The 23,047-nt window shown below is 42.4% G+C and overlaps 1 protein-coding gene across 13 annotated transcripts in view; it reads left to right on the forward strand.

The window, feature by feature from the left end:
* ZNF185 (zinc finger protein 185 with LIM domain) overlaps positions 1 to 23,047 on the forward strand; it is a 220,858-nt gene that overhangs the window by 175,668 nt on the left and 22,143 nt on the right. For all 13 annotated transcript variants that reach the window (XM_029606612.1, XM_029606614.1, XM_029606618.1 and 10 more), the window contains 4 exons: positions 6,263 to 6,337; positions 11,035 to 11,097; positions 13,145 to 13,246; positions 21,881 to 21,985. In XM_029606612.1, coding sequence (XP_029462472.1) covers positions 6,263 to 6,337; positions 11,035 to 11,097; positions 13,145 to 13,246; positions 21,881 to 21,985 — 345 coding nt within the window. The remainder of the gene's footprint in view (positions 1 to 6,262; positions 6,338 to 11,034; positions 11,098 to 13,144; positions 13,247 to 21,880; positions 21,986 to 23,047) is intronic.

The following is a 23,047-nucleotide window of genomic DNA, read 5'->3' on the forward strand; positions in this document are numbered from 1 at the left end:
TTTACATTGCCTAATTCGTGAAAAATATTGAGCATCGCTATTGTTTACTAGCAGCTATTCATTGCAAGCAGCCAGGCACTTGAATTTCTGATCTTTTTCTCCACAGCCTCCACCGGCACAGACTCTTGATCAGCATGCCCTTCCAACCATGGTCTTCCCTCTCTCTTCCTTCCTTCCTGAGGCTGAACTAGGAGTGATCTCCTCTTCTGGCTCCATTGGGAGCCAGGGCATCTCCCTTCTTTGCCTCTGCCATCCGGTGCTATAAAGCAGCCCCTGATTCAGGGCCAAGTCCCCTGTCACTCCAGTGTTGCCTACTCTTACATGAAGAAAGTCCCCAGATTCACTGAGAGAAGTCTCCAGATACAGTGGTGCCAGCATAGCTGAGACCTTTTGAGTTCTGGTTACCCCATGTTTGGGGAAGATTGAGTGGGTGTGAGACACTCACTGGCATTTAACTCACTCTTGCTCTCTGTCTTTCTCTCATTTGCACAAACACAAACTCCCTGTTTCAGGCACATAAGCACAATTTCTCAGACACACGCACTCACTCTCACGTAACGTAGGCACTGCAGGTTCCCCCCAGATTCCCTACCTCCCGCCCTTTCTTTATAATCATAGAAAAAGAGAAACATAATGGAAGAAAAAGACCTGATGGCCTATCTAGTCTGCCCATCAACCAAGTACTTTAGCTTTACAATTCCCATCACATCCTCAGAGATGCCCTGTATTTATTCCATGTTTTCTTTAATTCAGATATCATTTGTATCTCCACCTCCTCCCACTGGGAGGTTGTTCCATGCATTCACTATCCTCTCCATAAAGAAATATTTCCTAGGATTACTTTTGAGTCAACCTCCTTTCATCCCCCTCTTATGACCCCTCATTCTAGAGCCTCCTTTCCATTGAAAGAGGCTTGCCTGCTGTGCATGGAAACCTTGGAGATAGATTGTTCTATCATATCTCCCCTATCTCACTTTTCCTCTAGGATATAATATGCTTTGGAACAAAGACAACTGACCATTTTAGTAGCCACTCTCTGAACCGATTCCAACCAGTTTAGATGATTTTCAAGGTGTGGTCTCCAGGATTGTACATAGTATTCCAAATGATGTTTCACCAGGGACCTATAGAGGGACAATATCTCCTATTTTTCTGCTGACCATTCCTCGTACTATGCATCTTTCTGACTTTTACTGTCGTTTTATCCACCTGTTTTTATCCACCTTAAGATCATCAGATACAATCACCCCAGATCCCGCTCTTCGTTTGTGCTTAGAAGTATTTCACCTCCAATACTGTACCTCTCCCTTGGCGTTTTGCACCCTAAATGCATTATGCTGCATTTTATGGCATTAAATAAGAACATAAGAACATAAGAAAATGCCATACTGGGTCAAACCAAGGGTCCATCAAGCCCATCATCCTGTTTCCAACAGTAGCCAATCCAGGCCATAAGAACCTGGCAAGTACCCAAAAACTAAGTCTATTCCATGTAACCATTGCTAATGGCAGTGGCTATTCTCTAAGTGAACTTAATAGCAGGTAATGGACTTCTCCTCCAAGAACTTATCCAATCCTTTTTTAAACACAGCTATACTAACTGCACGAACCACATTCTCTGGCAACAAATTCCAGAGTTTAATTGTGCGTTGAGTAAAAAATCTTAGCTGCCAGACTCTAGACCATTCTTCAAGCTTCTCTAGATCTCCCCTCATGTTTTCTACCTCTTTCTGGCTATCTACTCTGTTGCAAAACACAATATATATCTTATGCATCCTAATTTTCCAAGGTTCAGCTTATACAAACAATATAAAAGACTGCATCATAGGATGTCTTTCCTAATTCAGCATTTTCAGCTGGCCCACCTGCCTTGTTGTTATTGGGCAGCCAGACAGACTCTGTCAACACAAGAAATGCATATCCTGCCAGACCAACCCAGCTATGCTTGCATATATTGTCACTGATGTTTTTAAAGTCATGTGCGCACGCCGCACAGCCTATCAGACAGACCTGGCTGCTTTTCTGTTTGAATCTTACTATGCAAACAGCCTACCAGATAGAACTAGCTTTAACTACAAAACACTTTTTTATAGCTTGTCCCAAATGTTAGGCCTTAAAGTTCTACATTGTCATTTTCTTCCATCTGAGTCCTGCTACCATCATGCTGAATATGGAACTTGTGAATGAATTTCCCCCGCCAAGAGGTAGGACAGCACCTCTACTTGTCCTAGCTCCTGTCGCTGCTGTGGCTTAGTTCCTTGTATGTAAGGCTCCCTGTATTGCATCCTATTGGTGCTTAACAGTATCTCCATTCTAATATCAGAGAGGTGCACTCCATCTGGTCTCTAGAACCCCGGACAATCTGTCAAAATCAAATCATCTCTCACAGCCAGACCTCCTAAAAGGGAAACAAACCCAGAAATTTCCTAGTTCGCCCTCTTTCTTCTCATTTTGATGTCCTTCAATTCCATGTCCATTTGCCACACTCTTCTCAGGATGATAGTGGACTATATAATTTGTGACCTAGGGGAACAATGTTGCTATCTATGTTAGATCCTTCTTGACCCTCAAACTCATCTAAACACCTTTCAGACCGGCTAGTCATTGTCCCCTAGGTGTATATCAGGATAACCCTTGGTGCCAGCTTTATTCTAGCTGCACTGACTATTACATATCGTAGAAAGCATGGAATAAGCACAGAGGATCTCTGAGGAAGTGATAAGAATTATAAAGTTGAATAGTTAGTGTGGATAGGCAGACTAGATGGGCTGTAATGGTCTTTTTCTTTCATCATGTTTCTATGTTTCCATATTCTTCCTGAGGCCTCTCTTTTGCCCTTTTCTTTAAGAACATAAGAAATTGCCATCCTGGGTCAGACCAAGGGTCCATCAAGCCCAGCATCCTGTTTCCAACAGTGGCCAATCCAGGCCACAAGAACCTGGCAATTACCCAAACACCAAGAAGATCCCATGCTACTGATGCAATTAATAGCAGTGGCTATTCCCTAAGTAAACTTGATTAATAGCAGTTAATGGACTTCTCCTGCAAGAACTTATCCAAACCTTTTTTGAACCCAACTATACTAACTGCACTAAGCACATCCTCTGCCACATGCTCTGGCAATATCCTTTGCTCAGAAGGCATACAAATGGCCGCACATTCACACATATCTCCGCTGGCCTTCAACACAAACCAACAGATTTGATCAACTACAGTTCTTTTCTTACCCTTTTTAAAAAATATATTCAAAACCTTTCCTTGTTTTTCCCCTTTTATCCTTTTGCCACCCCCACCCTAGCCGATCAATATCTTGTGCAGTCTTATATAACTCCTAAGTCTACTGACTTTCACCTCCCTATCTTTTTCAGCTTCTGGCAAGAGGCTCCTTCTAGCCTGCAGAAGCACCTGGTTCACTCTCGGACACACAAATATGCCTAATCTCTCTCTCTCTCTCTCTGAGAAGCACACACTGTTTCTGACATAGACACACTCTGTCACATACACTTACTTTCTCCTATACACATACTCTCTTTCTCTGACACACACGCATACACTCTCTCTCTCTCTCTCTGACATATACACATTCTTCTGCTGTTGTGCTGTTGATCATGTATTCAATCAACCATCCCCCAGCAGGCAGTGCAGCTTCTGGCTTCAGTCACTGTTTTCTGCAACACTTTTCTCACTTAATTACAGTCATCTCATCAAAACGTGTGTATTAGTATTTGATGTTTTAAGGCTCCATTCCAGAGGGGGGAAAAAACCAGAATGAAACAGGGAAGCATCTGTAAGCTGAGGCTTCAGCCTCCTAATTGGTGTTCAGGAACATTTTGTTGCCGGAGAAAGAAACAAGCAAACTTGACTTCCTGGTAGCTGAATACAGGAAGGAACATTTTTGACAAGGAGGAGTTTAATAGAGCAGTGAGATTCCAACACAACAGAAATCTCCCTGAAGCAAACCTGTCTCCAGTCTCACCAAAACTCTTATCACTGAGTGGTAATGACCATGACAAACAGGGACCGCAGAGATGCCTTCCAGGCATCTCCTGCCAGACTCATCCTTGGTCCACTGCTTTGCATTGGAAGTGTGAGCAGGGCAAGCAAAGCAGTGAAATAGCTGGAGCAGAAAAGTGTTGCTTTTATTTTTCAGCTTGATACAGGAAAAAATGATGTAAAAAGAGAAGATTAGAAACAGCTGATGCAGAAGAGCAAGCAGCACATCTGCTTAAGGATGAGCAAGGAGAGGTGGCCTTGACATTTAGTACCAGCTTGAATCACTCTGCTGCTGCCTGGTTTGGTTTTACTTCTAGGTTCCCTTTCTTTAATTCTTGTATTTGTTCCTTTTCTTTACACCTTGTCTGTGAACATCTTTTTCTCCGACTTCAAGCTTAAATATTCATACTAAGCTCATTCTTTACGTGCCTCTGCCCAGTCTTGGCATAAGAGCCTGCTGAGGCTCAGCCCAGCAGCACACCTCTGTTTACTTACATTCCCATAATGGTGATCATGACCGGATAAGAGACATGTTTGAAAGCCAGACACCTCTGCAGGAATGAAAAATAAAACGGAACTGAAAGAATGATTCCTTTTCATTGTCAAATTGGTTTACGTGCATCCTTTTGCCGGCAGCTCTGAGTGGAACCTTCTTGTGTCAGTGAATAAATTGAATGCATTCAATAGGGCAATGACCAGAAGATGTCACCAATACACAAGAAATGAAATTTCAACATGAGAGGGATAGCTTTCCTTCACAAGACAAACTCATTTTATTTTTATTAACACTAAATCATTTCCTCAGCCATGTTTCTGCCTCCTAGTCAAACCAGCAGCTCGGTGTTTTAGACAGTAGTTTACACAGGGGGAATTAATTTGTTTAGCGCAGATACTAATGTTTGCTGGGCTGAGGCTATCGAGCGCTTTTGCTTCCGTTATGAAGACATTTAGAGGCCGATATTGAATTTAGCAGGATAAGTACTGCTTCTCAGGCTAAGTGGCACTGCTGAATAACCAGCTACAGTCAACTGGATGTTTTTAGCCAGATAACTCAGGGGCAGGGAATGGGCGGATAAGTTAACCGGCTAACTTGATATTAGCCAGCCAGCTCTGGTCAGGCCATAAGGCTGTCCTACAGTTAGCCGGTTTAACTTATACGGCTAGCATTAAGATAGCCGGCTATATTCAGCGCCAGATAAGTTTATCCAGCTAACTAGCACAGCTGCACGGAGGCTGAATATGGACCTCATAGAGTATCCTTCAGGTGACCTCCAGGTCAGAAGGAAAATTTAGATTTTACCAGCCTCCAATCTGCTGTACTAATCTGCAGCACTTTTAGCATTATTTTCGACCTGGAGAAGACAATTAACAAGTGTGTGCAGCACGAGATGAAAACAGTGACTTAATTAGGTACACCCAAGGCCTTTTCTAACCTGCAAAGGTCTAGCAAAGGGCCTATTCAGCAGTGACTCATTAAATTCATCATGGGATGAATTTAATGAGTCAGCTGGGATGGTTCAAACTGTGATGCAGCTGGACTCTTACAATATTCCCTGCAGATGATCCAAAGTGGTGTACTGTATGCTATTTAGAATCTGACAATTATTTTCACAACTTTCCTATACTGACACTGTGGGTTCAGGGCTCAGAGATCACAAATATTTTTCCAAGTTGTTTATGCCTTCATTCATGTACATCATTTCTCATTTTTCTAAAATGCATATGTTTAATAAAGAAACAAACAAGAAAAAAAAGTCCTTTCTTAAATATACTATATCTAGAGTTCTAACATGTTGGCATGGACCCTCTGCAAAAACTTTCAACATCTCCATATATGACTGTATTAATATGCTTAATATGTTAAATTATGGCCATTTGTATTTCAGCAGTAAAACAAAAAATGTAAAATGTGAATCACTGTTCACCAGTTCAGATGCACATATATTTTACAAACACAGGGCACCTTTACCCTCTGGATTTCTGTATATACCTATGATAGTATGCACCAAAATGCAAGGCATATTTTTTTTTATTTCAAAAGTTTGAAATCGTAGTTATCTAAATCCAAAATAAGAGAGGGTGATTGCTTAGTATATTATAGTATAAGAGTACAATAGTATGGAATAAGAAGATATGGTTAGTCTGGATCTTGTTCCTTTGTTTAATTGACTTGTATAGAAAAGACCTTTCCGCTGACAAAGAGGAAAAGAACTGAATGGAGAAGTGCAGGAAACCAATAATTCATGTGATATTTTGTTGCACCCAACAGTGAGACAACGCAACCAAAAAGTAAAAGAATGGAAGCACCGCTAATTGTCATCTCCCCAGAGCTGGCCTGGACCAGGTGAGGAATTGCTTTGTTTAGTCTGCGTCTTTCATTGAAACTTCCAGTCTCAGTGCACGAGGGAGCAGGTGAAAACTCCACGCCCTGAGGAATAGCAATTAAATTCCAGTAGCTGTATGAGCTCTAAAGAAAACTGGAGTCTTAGTAGGGCTGTGGTACCTTCTAAAGGACCAACAAAAAAGACATTGGTACTGCTTGAGCTTTTGACATCTCACAGCTCTCTCTCTTCTTCACATCTAAACAGAAGCCCGTGTGAGCTCAAAAACTCAGATACTATGACATCTTTTTTGTTGGGCCTTTAAAAGATATCACAACCTACTAAGATGTGAATGATAGTAATCACATTTTACATTAGCAAATTTCTTTCACTATCATTACTACTACTATCTCTGTCTACAATTACCTCTGTTTGCCACCCACCCCAGCTTCGTGAGGACTCCAGCGCAGAGTGCCTTGGTTGTGTACTGTCATTGCTGCCTCATAAGCCACAGGGGTCTCCAGAGCTGCATGGGATTGTCCTCTCACCCCACCCCCAAATTCAGTTGTATCATTTTCATCATATACCCAGACACATCAGGGTCATGAACACAGGTCTTCTACATAGCAGAATGTAGCATGTAGTCTTATGGCTGATGTTATGTTTGCCGCTTGCAGACAGCTTGCAAGCGGCTGCATTCACCCCGGGACCAGCGGGCCTCACTGTGGTAGGACACCGCCAGGACCATTGCCTCAAGACCTCCCCCTAGGCATGTGCCTGAAGTTAGGTTTTTTTTTAACGGGCCCACGGCAGGAAAAGCCCATGGTGCCCTTGGATGACATCATAATTCCACACGCTATAAAAGGGTTTTCTTGACCTTCCTTCTTCACCTCAGCAAACAGGTTGCCTTGCTTCAGCCTTGCTCCAGTCTTCAGCCTCAGCTGTAGTCTTCAATCTGCCTTCGTCTTCAGCCAAGCCTGCCCTTCGGCCCTGTCCATAATTACAGACTTCTGGGCCTTCTCTTAGTCTGGCCCATGCAAAAGTTCATTCTCCGGCTGTTGGAACAGACCTTAGGGCTCTGCCCCTGAGGTCTGCGTCAATTGCACCATGGCAAGAGGTGCTCATCCTTACATCGCTCACAACAGCTGAGTTACGCAATCAGCTCTGTAGGATAGAGTATAAATAGGAAATTATTTAAGTTTTATTTTTAAACATTTTAAGCAGCTCATCTATATTGCAGCAGTGAAGGCAAGAATGTCATTCCTACCATCAAAATCCAGAGAGGAATTTTTCAGGGAGATCCCCTATTATCACTCTTGTTTTGTCTGGCACTAAATACATTGGGGCGGATTTTAAAAGGAGCGCGAATAGCCTACTTTTGTTTGCGCTCCAGGCGCAAACAAAAGTACGCTGGATTTTAGCAGATACGCGCGGAGCCGCGCGTATCTGCTAAAAACCTGGATCGGCGCGCGCAAGGCTATGGATTTTGTATAGCCGGCGCGCGCCGAGCCGCGCAGCCTACCCCCGTTCCCTCCAAGGCCGCTCCGAAATCGGAGCGGCCTTGGAGGGAATCCTCTAACGCCCTCCCCTCACCTTCCCCTCCCTTCCTCTACCTAACCCACCCGCCCGGCCCTGTCTACACCTCCCCCTTACCTTTCTCCGGGGATTTACGCCTCCCGGAGGGAGGAGTAAATCCCCGCGCGCGAGCGGGCCTCCTGCGCGCCGGGCAGCGACCTGGGGGCGGGTACGGAGGGCGCGGCCACGCCCCCGGACCGCCCCGGGCCGTAGCCACGCCCCCGTACCCGCCCCCAAAACGCTGCCGACACGCCCCCGAAACGCCGCGACGACCGGGCCCGCCCCCCGACACGCCCCCCTCGGAGAACCCCGGGACTTACGCGAGTCCCGGGGCTCTGCGCGCGCCGGTAGGCCTATGTAAAATAGGCTTCCCGGCGAGCAGGGCTCTTAAAATCCGCCCCATTGAGTAGTAGTACTGTCATTAAAAACTTGGGCTATAGATTTATCCTTAATCCTAGGGATGCTAATGATCCACAGGTAACATCTCACCTACTACTTGTAGTCGACTTGAAGCTTTATGGCTCCTTTGATGATCATTTAACAGAACAGCTTCTCAGATGACATCAGAATGACATTAGGCCTGGACAAATGTGCTAAGGCAGCGTTTCCCAACCCTTCCATGGATTAATGAATTTGTGATCACCTGGGAGATTCTCATTCCCACAGATAAAAGGCTTGATGCTAGAAAACCGGACATGGTGGTAAAGGAAAAAATACATGAATGGCATTACTAATAGAAATGTCAGTACCAATAATTATTCTATCAAACGTACAGTGTGAAAGAAGATCCTCAAGCATTTAGAGATGCAATCAGAGATCAAGAAAACATGGTACCACTGATGATTAAAAAGAACTTCCAAGTGCCCCTTAATATGTGTCTGTACCTTATGAATTCCAGGAGTTGTATTTTGTCACAAAATGCAAATACTAAGAAGATCACTGGCAGTAAATTTGAGAGGTTAAGATGATATCCAACATGCCCTGATTTATGAGCGAGATTCATTCCTGTCATGATAGACATAAAACTAATCAATCTGGAGATACTTTCTCCTAGAGGCATGGCTTAAATGTTACAGTAAGTTGGTAGCCTTAGCAAACAGATAAATGTACAGGTGAGGAGAAACTCCCATATTAAGGAGACAGAGTAGAAGGAACAGCACACTCCTTAAAAAAAAAAAAAAAAAAAGCTGCAACTCACCCTGAGAATCTTCAATCAGGCTCAGACATGAGAAGATTAAAAATACAGCTTTATACTGCAGAAAAGTTCATTTAAAAACAAACAAGGCTCATAATTAAACTCACTGGAGCCCATCCGGCTTCTATGTAATGCTCCTGGTATCTTCCTTCCTCAGGGTGGTTGAGGGAGAGAGAGAGAGAGAGAGAATAACACTCTATATATCTCCCACTGTAAGAGGGGCACTTTCAATGCAGGGTGGGGTGTTTTGTTTTTTTTTGGGGGGGGGGGGTGCGGTGTTACATTGGTCTGCCTAGGGCACAAGGGTCTATAGACCCAAAAAGAAAACCATCCTGAGTTGAAAGTGCCCCTCTTACAGTGGGAGATATATAGAGTATCAGATTGGCCCTTTAAAAGAGTCTCTCTCTCTCTCTCCCCCTCCCCCCCCTCCTCCTCCTCCTATGGTCATTTGTATGCATCTAAGGCTATGCACAGTAGGGATATTTTAAATGGCACACATGATGTAAAATTAAGTTTATTTTTGCACTCATGCTCACTAATTTTAAAATTTACATATCTGCACCTAAGATGGGTGAAGTGACTTGCCTAAGGCCACAAGTAAGAACAGTGGAACTTGAACCTTGTGGTTCCTGCTTTGAATCCTGCTGCTCTACCCACTAGGTTACTCCTCCATGCTGCCGTTGACTTGCCAGCCTCTGCTGGAGAGTATGACCTGGTCTGAAGGCATAAATTAGGAAATATGTGAAAGAGATATCTTGAAATCTTTCTAGTTTTGAATGGAGTAATTATCTAAGTTGTATCGAGGAATTCTTAAATGGAGTTCCAAGAATGTACTGCAAGGTATGCAGACCTGGACTTTAATGTTTTTGATTTACATTCCACCTTTTGTGACTGGTCAGCCACTTCCGAGCAGATTACATGCAGGTGCTTGTAGGTATTTCCCAGTCTACAATCTAAGGGGCCTACTTACTAAAGGTTTTCTCTCATTCTTTGTCTATGGGAGAAATGCTTAGTAAACTGGGCCCTAAATTTGTACCTGAGGCCTCAGAGGATGAAGTGACTTTCCCACCAGTGGAATTTGAATCCTGGCTTCCCAGGTTCCCAGCCTGCTACTGTAACCTCCAACTGAACTAGCCAAATTCTACTGTACTAGAGCTATTCTTATATAGAAAAAAAAATCAATGTTTGTCTTGGACTCAGTTCTGCAAAATTTCTTCTCTTATTATATTTGGACATATTTTCTCTGCACCATATTTTGTTATAAAGCTGCAAAAAAAGAAATTCAGACTAACTTGGGGAATATTTGGCGGTGTCCCATGGGAGATTTATTCCTATGTGGCCCCATTTTGCAGAACAGTGGCTTCTGAGGATGACCAGGTGTATGGTACTAAATGTGAATCTTCCATAAGTCAGGGGCAATTCTTCCCTCACACATCTTACAGAAGATAATTTGTAAAGCCACTTCCCTGGGCCAGTATGTATTCCCTTGTGTAGACTGGCCTAACTGAAATCTGTCTCACAGCATGTCTGCTTTTAGCCAGAGTAAAAATAAATACAATTCCTCGGGAGAAGTTTAGGTTAGGGTAGAAAAATAGCCCATGTCCCTGGGATCTTTCACATGCACACACATTATTTTTCCCCTGATCGTCCACCCGTACGAGTAGCAGGTGCAAATTAACATGGGCTGCTTTAGCACATCTACTCATCAGGAAATGACCTGCTTAGGCTTCTTTAGAACATTGTCTACTATATGGGCATGTGGAACTAGCGTGCACGGATTTGCAATATTATCAGGGACTTTTCAAACTTGCCCCCACAATGAGAATGCTCCTGGAGCAATAGTAACTGACATATAGTGATGTTACTATTTGTGTTAGACACTGCAGTGACCATACTATTACAACCTGGACTGTATCATTTCTGGCTATGCTTTTTATTTTTCCATTTTAGCTGTTATGAAGATGATGGGGAGAGGGGACTCATAACAACTGGTGTACAGTCAAGCCACAGGAGGTAAGAATGCATGCTTCTGAATTTCCTTGCATTTTGTTTTTCTGTTCACTGCAAGCGGTAGCTGTGTAGACAGATGTTTATGGCTTATGGCGAGTATGTTAAGGGCTGCTTGCCTTCATTGTGAGGTATAGGGTCCTCATATTCTGAGGAAAGAGAATATACCCATGAATAAGACTAAAAATGTAAACAAAAATACTTTGCACTGAAGCGAATGGGATATTTTTCAAAGAGCAAACAAGGCAGTTTCAGAGGACAATGCAATAACCTTCAAAATCGCTTCTAAGCGAGCAGTTCTTTCTATAAGATACTATGAGATTTTAGAAATGTTTCAGTGCTGATACCGACATAAATAATAACACCAAGAGGTCAATATTTGGTGGTGATAGAGTGGAGAAAATTAATCGGTTAACCTGAACTGGTTAACAATGCCTGGATATTCAGCTGTACTTAACCAAAACATGAGCGGTTAGATTTAGGGGAGTCATGTGTGCAGATGGAGTTGTGCTGAATGTCAGCCTTATCAGCTAAATTTAAAAAGCCCGCCCTGGGCAGGCCCTGACCCAGATCCTTTTTTTGTCCATCTAAAATTGAGCTGGCTAGCAGGAAAAACATTTAACTGGTTAGAATTCTGCAGTTAAAAGACCATTTTAATTGCATTGATCTTTTGAATATCAATATCTGCTAAATGAGTAAGATAAGCAGCTCAATTTACCTGGTTATGTTGATATTCTGCTTTTTGGCACTTCAAAGTGGATTACGTGCAGGTGCTGTAGGTATTTCTCTGTCCCCCAAGGGCTCACAATCTAAGGTCCTGATTCATCAAGGCGTTTTGCCACAGACACAGAATGGGAGAAAAGCCTTGGTGAATCAGGAAATTTGTACCTGAGGTAATGGAGGGTGAAGGTAAGGAGCACCATAGAGCAATAAATAGGTATTATGATATTCTTGGTTTTATTCTCCATTCCTTTCCTAAAAATTCCTAATATTATGTTTGCTTTTATGACTGCTGCTGCACACAGAACTGAGGATGTCAAAGTATTGTCCATGATGACACATAGATTCTTTTCCTGGGTGGTAACACCTAAAATTGAACCTAATATCATATAACTACAGTGTGGGTTACTTTTCCCCTTGTGCATCACTTTGCACTTATACACATTAAATTTCAAATTTCATCTGCCTTTTGGATGCCCAGTCTTTCAGTCTTGCAAGGTCCTCCTGCAAATTCTTACTATCCACTTGTGATTTAACAACTCGGAATAATTTTGTGCCATTTGTAATTTGATCATCTCCTTCATCATACCGTTTTCCAGATCATTTATAGATATTTTAAAAAGCACCAGTCCTAGTACAGATCCTTGAGGCACTCAACTGTTTACCTTTTTCCACTAAGAAAACTGACCATTTAATCCTATTCTGTTTCCTGTCTTTTGACCGGTTTGCAATTCACAGTAGTACATTGCTTCCTATCCCATGACTTTTTATTTTGATTGAGTCTCTCATGAGGAACTCTGTCAAATGCTTTTTGAAAATCCAAATACACTCTATCCACTGGCTCACCTTTATCCACATGTTTATTAACCCCTTCAAAAAAATGTACCTTGCCCAACCATTGCCATGCCAATCCTCTGGCCTGTAGCCGCAGACCGCAGCTCTCTCCAGAAATCATAAGAACATGCCATACTGGGTCAGACCAAGGGTCCATCAAGCCCAGCATCCTGTTTCCAACAGTGGCCAATTCATTAAGGGTCAGTGTTGCATAATGACTGGTGCTCCCAATCCTGCCTTCGCAGCATTTCTTGCCCTAAGTGGGTTGAGAAGTAGAAATTGGGCAAATAAAAGTTTTTTTTTAAAATGTGAGATACACAACATTAAGCTGTGCTGTTTTTAAAGTCCATGATGCAGCGGAAGACTATTTCCACTGTGCAGTGTTCTAGGATGCTGAGCGGACTGTCCTGAATCTTTTCCTCTGTAAAATTTCAGTATTTCCACTCAACAGTGTAAGAGCAAAGATTGCCAAGTAATATTGTCTTTTCTCCTCTGGTAGTTCTAGCCAACGGTCTGGAGGAGGCTCTGCCATAACATCACGGTACACAGTGCCCGAATGCCTAGAGGATGACCCAGAAGAATACACAGTCAGCACGAAATGGTATGAAAGGGGAGTCAAGATGCTTAAAGTTTTATGTGCTAAACGTAGTGTTGTACAGTTCCGTAGATTTTAGCCTGAAAACATGCATGTATACAGGATATTCAGCTTTTCTGACAATTGCTCAAACGTTTTAATTACGTTTCAGTTACTTGTGACATCACATAAGAGAAGTGCATGAAATACAATCAAACACATCCAGTATTAGAAGACTACAAGGCATCCAATTTTAGAACCTTAAGAATTGTTCCTAGGAAGTGGAAATACCACTTTAATATATGAGGAGGGGTAGGGGATGAGCTCGTTTCTTCTGGGCTGTAGTTCCATATACCTTCATTCTCAACTACCTGGAAATGTACCCCATTTTTAACCCTCTCCCTTTCCCATCTACCCCAGTCACAGCACAACAGGTGCTACAGAACATGCCTTCCTCTGAAACCCGGTACATGTATAATTTCCTAGACTGAGGTTCCTTAGAGGAATCCATGGAACAGATGCTCGATACCATAGCTATGTGTTCTTCATAAATTACTCAGTCTATTTCAGTCCTAGATATACAGGATTCTCTGTAAGGGGTAGGAAAACCTCCTGGGTCCTGGGTGGTGCTTAGCTGTTTTTGTAGTACCGTAAGTGCCAAAAACCAAATTACACATAAAGCTGGGGTTCCAATAACTCTTTACTGATAAAGTGGTTTCAGTATGTAATATGGCACATAGTAAAAGTATAAGAACATAAGAAATTGCCATGCTGGGTCAGACCAAGGGTCCATCAAGCCCAGCATCCTGTTTCCAACAGAGGCCAAAACCAGGCCACAAGAACCTAGCAATTACCCAAACACTAAGAAGAACCCATGCTACTGATGCAATTAATAGCAGTGGCTATTCCCTAAGTATAATTGATTAATAGCCATTAATGGACTTCTCCTCCAAGAACTTATCCAAACCTTTTTTGAACCCAGCTACACTAACTGCACTAACTACCTTCTCTGGCAACAAATTCCAGAGCTTTATTGTGCATTGAGTGAAAAATAATTTTCTCCGATTAGTCTTAAATGTGCTACTTGCTAACTTCATGGAATGCCCCCTAGTCCTTCTATTATTCGAAAGTGTAAATAACCGAGTCACATCTACTCGTTCAAGACCTCTCATGATCTTAAAGACATCTATCATATCCCCCCTCAGCCGTCTCTTCTCCAAGCTGAACATCTCCATAAAGCAAGTCAAAATAGTAATAGTAAATCTGTGAATCTATGATTCTGATCCAGTCCATACCTTATTCTTGACTAAAATGTGAAGTTTCCCTGGGTTACTATAAATTATGGATTTCTATTCCAGTTGAATTCCCAATTCAAATATTTTGGATACAAATGCTTGATCTTGAATTCCTCCACTTCACCTCTTCTCTCTTACTCTGTTGGACCAGTTGGGTACCTCCTTTAATCTCCTCGAAATACTGGATGGGTATGGGTTCGGGTTGTAGTTAAATACCAGGTAGGTATCACTAGCTTCCCTCTCCTTTTGGGTAGATACTGGATAGGTATCCCTTCTTCTTCTTCTTCTTCTTCTTCTTCTTCTTCTTCTTCTCAGTTGCCAGATCAGCAAAGAAATCCCTTGTACTGAGGGATGCCAAGATCTCTCTCTCTTCTCCTGATGGACAGGAAGGGTGGATATAACTTACTCCCAAGCAAAAATATCACAGGAAACTTAACCGAAGAAAAAAATCACTATAGATACTTCTGAGTTTAAAGTTTTTTTCTTTATTTTGCCAAGGCTTTAGGCCTTCACTCTGACAAATTAACAGAAGTGAAAAAAAACCACCACTCCTCTCTCAAAAGGCAAACTAAAAATCTACCCAGACAGGAGGGTTCACATGCTTTTATGCAAGCAGGAAAAACCAGCGTAGCATCCTCTAGGGAGGGTCCTGTGACATAGTTGGTACATTCTTCTACTGTACATTGCCCTGACCTAACTACTAGGCCATGCTCCTTTAGTAGCGATCCCAAAGGGGCCCTATACACCTGCACCCTGAATCTGGTGACTAGTTGTCATTTTTACATGGTGACTGGGCCTGCTTCTCATGCAGCAAATTATTTTTCACTCAATGCACAATAAAGCTCTGGAATTTGTTGCCAGAGAAGGTAGTTAGTGCAGTTAGTGTAGCTGGGTTCAAAAAAGGTTTGGATAAGTTCTTGGAGGAGAAGTCCATTAATGGCTATTAATCAATTATACTTAGGGAATAGCCACTGCTATTAATTGCATCAGTAGCATGGGTTCTTCTTAGTGTTTGGGTAATTGCTAGGTTCTTGTGGCCTGGTTTTGGCCTCTGTTGGAAACAGGATGCTGGGCTTGATGGACCCTTGGTCTGACCCAGCATGGCAATTTCTTATGTTCTTATACTTTTACTCCCCAGTCCCAGGGTTTGTAAATGCTGCCTCTCTGCAACATCCCCAGCTCTGGACAGCCAAAAAGAGTAGAAGCTGGGATCAGGAATCAAACCTCAGATTTAATAAATGATAATGCATAGACCTGCCACTGAGTCTGAAATGCCACTTTTTGACAAAAAACACCATTTTGATGTCATGTCATTTTCAAACAAAAGGAGATGTTATGCTCTCACATAGACAAGAATTGAAAATAAATCATATTTAATGACATAAACTAATATGATGCATAATGATTAATTACATTACTGAGTAACTGGGTATGTTCCTTTGTTACATCACAGAGGAATAGGAAGAGTAATTTTCAAAGGCATTTCCATAGCTAAAACAATGTTTTACCCATAATATTTACCCCAGTATTGACTGGGAAAGTGTAACATCAGGCCATGCTAGAGAGATAAAGTTCCTGGATGTAATAAATGACTGTTTTATGGAGCAATTGGTTCAGGAACCGACAAGAAAGGGAGCAATTTTAGATCTAATTCTCAGTGGAGCACAGAATTTGGTGAGAGAGGTAACAGTGCTGTGGCCACTTAGCAATAGTGATCATAACATGATAAAATTTGAATTAATGATTGGAAGGGGGACAGTAAGTAAATCCACAGCTCTAGCACTACACTTTCAAAGGGGAAACTTTGATAAAATGAGGAAAAATAATTTTTAAAAAACTGAAAGATGCAGTTACAAGATGTATTCCACACATTAAGAAAGGTGGAAGGAAGGTCAAACGATTGCTGGCATGGCTAAAAAGTGAGGTGAAAGAGGATATTTTAGTCAAAAGATCTTCATTCAAAATTTGTAAGAAGGAACAATCAGAAGAAAATAGGATAAAGCATATGCATTGGCAAATTAAATGTAAGACATTGATAGAGAATTTGAAAAGAAGTTGGCCATAGAGGCAAAACCTCATAATAAAAACTGTTTTAAATATATTTATTTATTTATTTATTTTTGGTTTTTATATACCGGAAGTTCCTGTATAATATACATATCACTCCGGTTTACAGGTAACAGAGATAACTATCGCCTGAATGGCGGTTTACATGGAACATATTGAACAATTAAGACTATTATAAAGCAGATTACAACATAAATCAACTTAAAAAAGCCTGCAAGGGAGTCGGTTGGACAGTTAGATGATCAAGGGGTTAAAAGGGCACTTAGGGAAGATAAGGCCATCATGGAAAGACTAAATGAATTCTTTGCTTCAGTGATTACTGAAGAGGATGTTGGAGAGATACCCATTCTGGAGACGGTTTTCAAGGGTGCCGATTCAGATGAACTGAACCAAATCACATTGAATCTGAAAGATGTGGTAGGCCAGATTGACAAACTGAAGAGTAGTAAATCACCTGGACCAGATGGTATACACCCCAGGGTTCTGAAAGAATTAAAAAATGAAATTTCAAACCTATTACATTTAATTTGTAACCTATCATGAAAATCATCCATTGTGCCTGAAAATTGGAAATTGGCCAAAAGTATTTAACAAGGGCTCCAGGGGGTGATCCGGGAAACTAGGGCCCAATGAGCCTGATTTCAGTGCCAGGAAAAATCATGGAAACTGTTATAAAGAGTAAAATTACAAAACATTTAGATAGACATGGTTTAATGGGACACAGCCAGCATGGATTTACCCAAGGAAAGTCTTTCCTCCCAAATCTCCTACATGTTTTTGAAGGAGTGAACAAACATGTGGACAAAGTAGATGTGGTATATTTGGATTTTCAGAAGGCGTTCGACAAAGTCCCTCATGAGAGGTTTCTAAAAAATCCTAAAATGTCTTGGGATAGGAGGTGATGTCCTTTTGTGGATTTCAAACTGGTTAAAAAACAGGAAATAGAAAGTAAGATTAAATGGTCTGTTTCACCGTGGAAAAAGGTAAACAGTGGAGCGCCTCAGGGATCTGTACTTGGACCAATGCTTTTTAATATATCTATAAATGATCTGGAAAGGGGGTACAACAAGTGAGGTGATCAAATTTGCAGATGACACAAAATTATGCAGAGTATTTAAATCTTAAGTGGATTGTGATAAATTGCAGGAGGACCTTGTGAGACCGGAAGATAGGGCTTCCAAATGACAGATGAAATTTAATGTGGATAAGTACAAGGTGATGCATATAGGGAAAAATAACCCATGCTGTAGTTACACAATATTTGAATCAAACAGTTACCAACAAGAGCCTGAACTTGGTGGTTGGTGAAACAGATAATATGGGAAAATAAGTGTGGGAGCTTGCTGGGCAAACTGGATGGACCGATTGGTCTTTTTCTACCGTCATTTCTATGTTTCTATATTAGGTTCTATCTTAGGAGCTACAACACAGGAAAGAGATCATAGTGGATAATACATTGAAATTGTCAGCTCAATGTGTGTGGCGGTCAAAAAAGCAAACAGAATATTAGGAATTATTAGGAAGGGAATGGCAAATAAATCGGTGGATGTAATAATGCCTCTGTATCACTCCATGGTGAGACTGTACCTTGAATTTTGAGTGCAATTCTGGTCACCGCATCTCAAAAAAGATATAGTTGCACTGGAGAAAGTGCAGAGAAGGGCGACCAAAATAAGGGGCATGGAATGGTTCCCCTATGAGGAAAGGCTAAGGAAGTTAGGGCTGTTCAGTTTGGAGAAGAGGCGACTAAGGGGGGATATGATAGAGGTCTACAAAATCATGAAAGGAATTGAACAAGTTAATGTAAATCGGTTATTTACTCTCTCAGTTAATAGGACTAGGGGGCCCTCTATGAAGTTAGCAAGTAGCTCGTTTAAAACAAATCAAAGAAAAATCTTTTTCACTCAGCATTTAGTTAAGCTCTGGAATTCATTGCCAGATGATGTGGTAATGGCAGTTAGTGTAACTGGGTTTAAAATAAGTTTGGATAAATTCCTAGTGGAAAAATCCATAAACCTATTAAGCAGTAAGGAATAGTAGCTTGACATCTATTTAATGTTTGGGTTCTTGCCAGGTACTTGTAACTTGGCTTGGCCACTATTAGAAGCAGGATGTTGGGCTTGATGGACCCTTGGTCTGACCCAGTAGGGCATATCTTATGTTCTTTTTTCCACAGAAATAGCCATAATAGCAGGTATAATTGTATGTGGGTAGTTTTGGTGGGATAACTTTCAAAATGACCTTACACACTTAAGTGTGCTTTGAAAATTGGACGTGTGTGTATTTGCTGTTGAATGTATTCAGGCTGTTAAAAAAATGATCCCCAAAATGCATAATTACTTGTAAGCACTCAACAATGCACAAAAGGTTCTAGAAGGTGAGGTAAGATTGTTGCACTTGGACTTGGACCCTTGTCCTGGAGCAGAGGAGAACGGATCCCTGGTAGGGACCAGGAAGCACCTGCCCCCAGGGGGTGGAGCATAGGAGGAGACAGAGGTTAGGATGAGCTTCACCACTGAAAGCCTGCGGTCCCCCCGGGTGGAGCCCGTAGGGACCCGGGCCGCTTGGACTTAGGTGGGCCTCGCAGGGTCTCCCAGAGAGGTAGTAGAGAGGCGTGCCCATGAACAGCAAGGGAGCACGGTTGGACACTAGGCTGTAGGTCTGGAGGAGCAAGGAAGGCCAGTACAGTGCAGGCAATGACAAGGCAAGGGACAAAGCCAGAATCAGGAGACGTGGTTAATGGCAGCCGGGGTCAGAATCCGAGGAGTAGTCAACGAATCAGGAGTCAGGTTCCAGAGGTCAGACGAGGTCACAAGTCAGGCAGAGGTCAGGATCCAGGCAGCAAACAGAATGGTCAAGGAGCAGGCCGAGGTTAGTACCAGAGAGACAGTCCGAGAGTACTACCTGGGAAGACAGGACAGACAGACGCTGGAACAGAAGGATGCTGGACAAGGCTGGAACAGTAGGACGCTGGAACAGTAGGATGCTGGAACAAGGCTGGGACAAGACTGGAACAAGGCCGGAACAAGACTGTGAATGCGGAGGCAAACTAGTATACTTACAGTGCCGACCCGATTGCCAAGGCAAAGAACTGCAGGCAGGGACCTCCTTATACTGTATGTTCAATCAGGGCACGCCGCAGAGCTAGGACCTGCCCTACAAGAGGCCGGGCGGTCCGCATGCACATGCGTAGGGGCGTGGCCAATGCCACTGGGGACGCCGAACTCCAGCTTGAGGCCTGGTGCACAGTAGAAGGCCCGGCAACCGCTGACGCAGGACACCGAGGCCTGGAGGAACTCGCGGCTGCCACTGAAGAGGCCGACCCATGACCTGCAGAGGAGTTAGTGAGGTGAGCAGGCCCGTGCGCGGGCCGGGTGCGGACGGGGCGCGCAACAAAGATGACAGCTGGTTGGATGGGTGGGCAGAAGGGAAGAAATGAATAGAGAGAGATTTGGGATCCTTTATATAAAGGAACACTACAATAAAAAGCATACCAGCTTCTATTTGGGTTCCTCGCTGAGATTTAATGATTTTATAAATAAAATAAATATCCTAATATTTAACGCTTGTTGCTTCACAATCTGGCACCTGATTGTTACCAATTTTGTGAGGGAAATTAGCTGTAAGGATGCTAACAATGCCAAAATATGCCATCAAACTTGCAAATGAAACCAAGTAATTCTTGGAGACCATAAAGTCACTCAAATAAAACAACATTTTATTATATGGTCTATAAAGACTACAAATTATAGCACTAATCAGATTATAGCATACGATTATACAGAAATGCAGATATTTTGCATTCACTTGGAATCTTTAGAGATAGGATACGTAAACAGAAGGCAAGGCTCTGCTACTTATTATTCTTGCAGGCAATACTTACTGGCAGTTGGCCAAACTGCTTGTTGTAGATCAGATGGGCAGATGGGTTGTGCAATCCCACAAGCCCACTCTCTTGGAGTCACCTTTGTCTCTCTTTTTTTGCCACACATTCATCTGATGGCTCAAGTGTGTAACCTCTTCTTCCATACTGACATTTGGGCCTGCCTGTCATTCTCCCGGTGAAACCCTCACCCAGACCACCGTCATTCCCCATCTTAACCACTGTAACCTTCTTCTCTGACGGGTCTCCTTCTCCCATGGCTTCTCTCTTGCATTCAGCCCAGGATGCTGCTACAAGAGTTCTCGATGTTCTATCCTGCTTCTCTTCTTTACTCCCTCCACTGACTCCCAATCTGAAATTCCCTCCCAAATATTTTCATAGAGATCAAGGCTTGCTCCCTTACTTCTCCTTTGCACTCCCTTTATCCGTCAAGCTTTCTGCTTATGTTCCGACAGCTCTGGTATGCCTATCTGAACTTTTCATTGAATGTCATGTATAAATCTTGTTTCATATTTATTTAACATGGCTTTCTCTACAGTCCCACGTGTACAGTGTAGTGTACATGGATGGCGCTTTGTAAATAAAATGATAGCCAAGCGAGACTGCAATGCCTCTTTACATTTTCTAGGTAATCATTTTTTCAAATAAAAGATGTTTAAGGCTTCTCCATGCACAAATCACACTCGTGGCAGAATAATAACTTTGTGCACAGGATAACGTTACTCACAAGTCAAGTGCACACTTTAGCAGTAGATTAAAATCTTGATAATTCTGTTTCTGTTTGCAAACATTAGTTTCTGTTTAACACCACTGACTGTTCTGCGCTAGCATGCCAAGCCTAACAACTCCACTCTAAGCCAGCTACAGCCAAGCTGTTAGCCTTGGCACACAACCAGAGATAACTCAGTTGCTGTTAATGCCTGATGAATACTCATCAGTTGCCTATTAAATCTTCCTAGTGCAATACATTCATCCAACTGGCCCCCGATTTAGCAACACTCTCAAGACTGAGTCAGGGAATGTGGATGATAAATTCTGGAAGTTAATATTGATTTCTTGGTTGTTACCACAAAATATTTACAAACAAAAGTGCACTGTACCAGGTTTATTGCGTTTGTTAATACTTTTTTCCCATGGTGGAATATTCTCATGTGAATCCGTTACTTCATCATATAGTTCTGCTCTCCCAATTTTTCAGCACAATGCAAGCTATACTATTACATAACTCATACCAGTTTATCCTGATATCATTCAGAGAACTGAATTCATTTTTATACTTTTGCTTGTATGGCTTATTTAATTGTCTGCCATTTTATTATGAGTGCTTGTAACAGTGTAAGATGCCTCAGGCCAAAATTGTAGAGTGTGGGTTAGAAATTTTACAAAATAAAATAAATAAACTTCCTCTTCTGTCAGGTCCACCCCACATCCCAAGGAAAATGCCATCTCCACCACGACAAGATCCTCCTATACAATCCCAGAGTATTTAAGTGACCAGGAGTTGGAATCAGACCCAAAAAGGTAAGAGAAATAGGATCTATGACAAAAGAAAGGTGCAGCAAGTGGGGAAGTGCATTCATCTGAAATGAAATAGGAAATAGTCAATAACCTTTCCTATTTCATTTCCTTTTATTTTTAAAATGGAGTAGAAGAAAAACCAACTAAATTTTATTCGTTTACTTTTTGTTTCATTTTGGGAAAGAAAACATGTTCTGAAAAAAAACAAACATCTGTTGGGTCTTGCTAGGACTTTCCCAGGGCTTTCTAGAGACCACCCTAGGGATGCCACAAAAAAAGTGGCTGGCCAAGCCCTCCCCCAGAACAAAGTGGCCCAGGACCCTCCAACCCCTGCCCCCTCCCCCCAGGACTGGGAACCACCTTGGCCCCCACTTACCCAGTTTGTGTGTATGTGTGTGTGGGGGGGGGGGTCCAGGTCAGTAAAAGGAGCAGGAGGGATGCCCATGCCTCTTGCCCCTTGGTTGTCCCTTTAATATGGTGCCATTCAGTCCTGAGATCGGCGCCATAGTGCCTGTAAAATGGCACCGGTTTCAAGACCAGCCAGTACCATTTTTCTGTCTGGCTGTAGAAACATATGGCCATATAATAAAATGGCACCAGCCAGCCCTGAGGTGCACAATGATGACATCACGATGGTGCTGGTCTCAGGGCCCCTCCTGCCCCTTTTATTGACCTGGAATCCCTCGGATGGGGTAAGTGGGGGCTGACACCTTTTACAGGGTAGGGGTGGGGGTCCAAAGGCTTGGGAGGCTCCCCCTGTTTTGTTTTCTTTTGTTTTTGGAAAGGGGGGGAGGGGCTTATGTTTATTTTGGTTCAGAAAAATAACTGATCCAGAGAAAGGTATCATAAAATAGTGGGACAGAAATAACAGCATCATCCCAAGTGCATATAGCCTTTCAGAACAACAAAACATCCAGGATACCAAAGAATAGAAAGGCATTGGATAAGAAACATGTACATACCGTAGTTCTTACTTTTGCTAACTTAGCAGGTGTGCATAGTAATTTGACTGGAACTGCTGACTTTTAGTAATTGTTTCCAAAACCACACCATATTCTTGTAAGC

This window comes from Rhinatrema bivittatum, chromosome 6 (assembly GCF_901001135.1).
Source record: "Rhinatrema bivittatum chromosome 6, aRhiBiv1.1, whole genome shotgun sequence".
Taxonomy (NCBI): Eukaryota; Metazoa; Chordata; class Amphibia; order Gymnophiona; family Rhinatrematidae; genus Rhinatrema; species Rhinatrema bivittatum.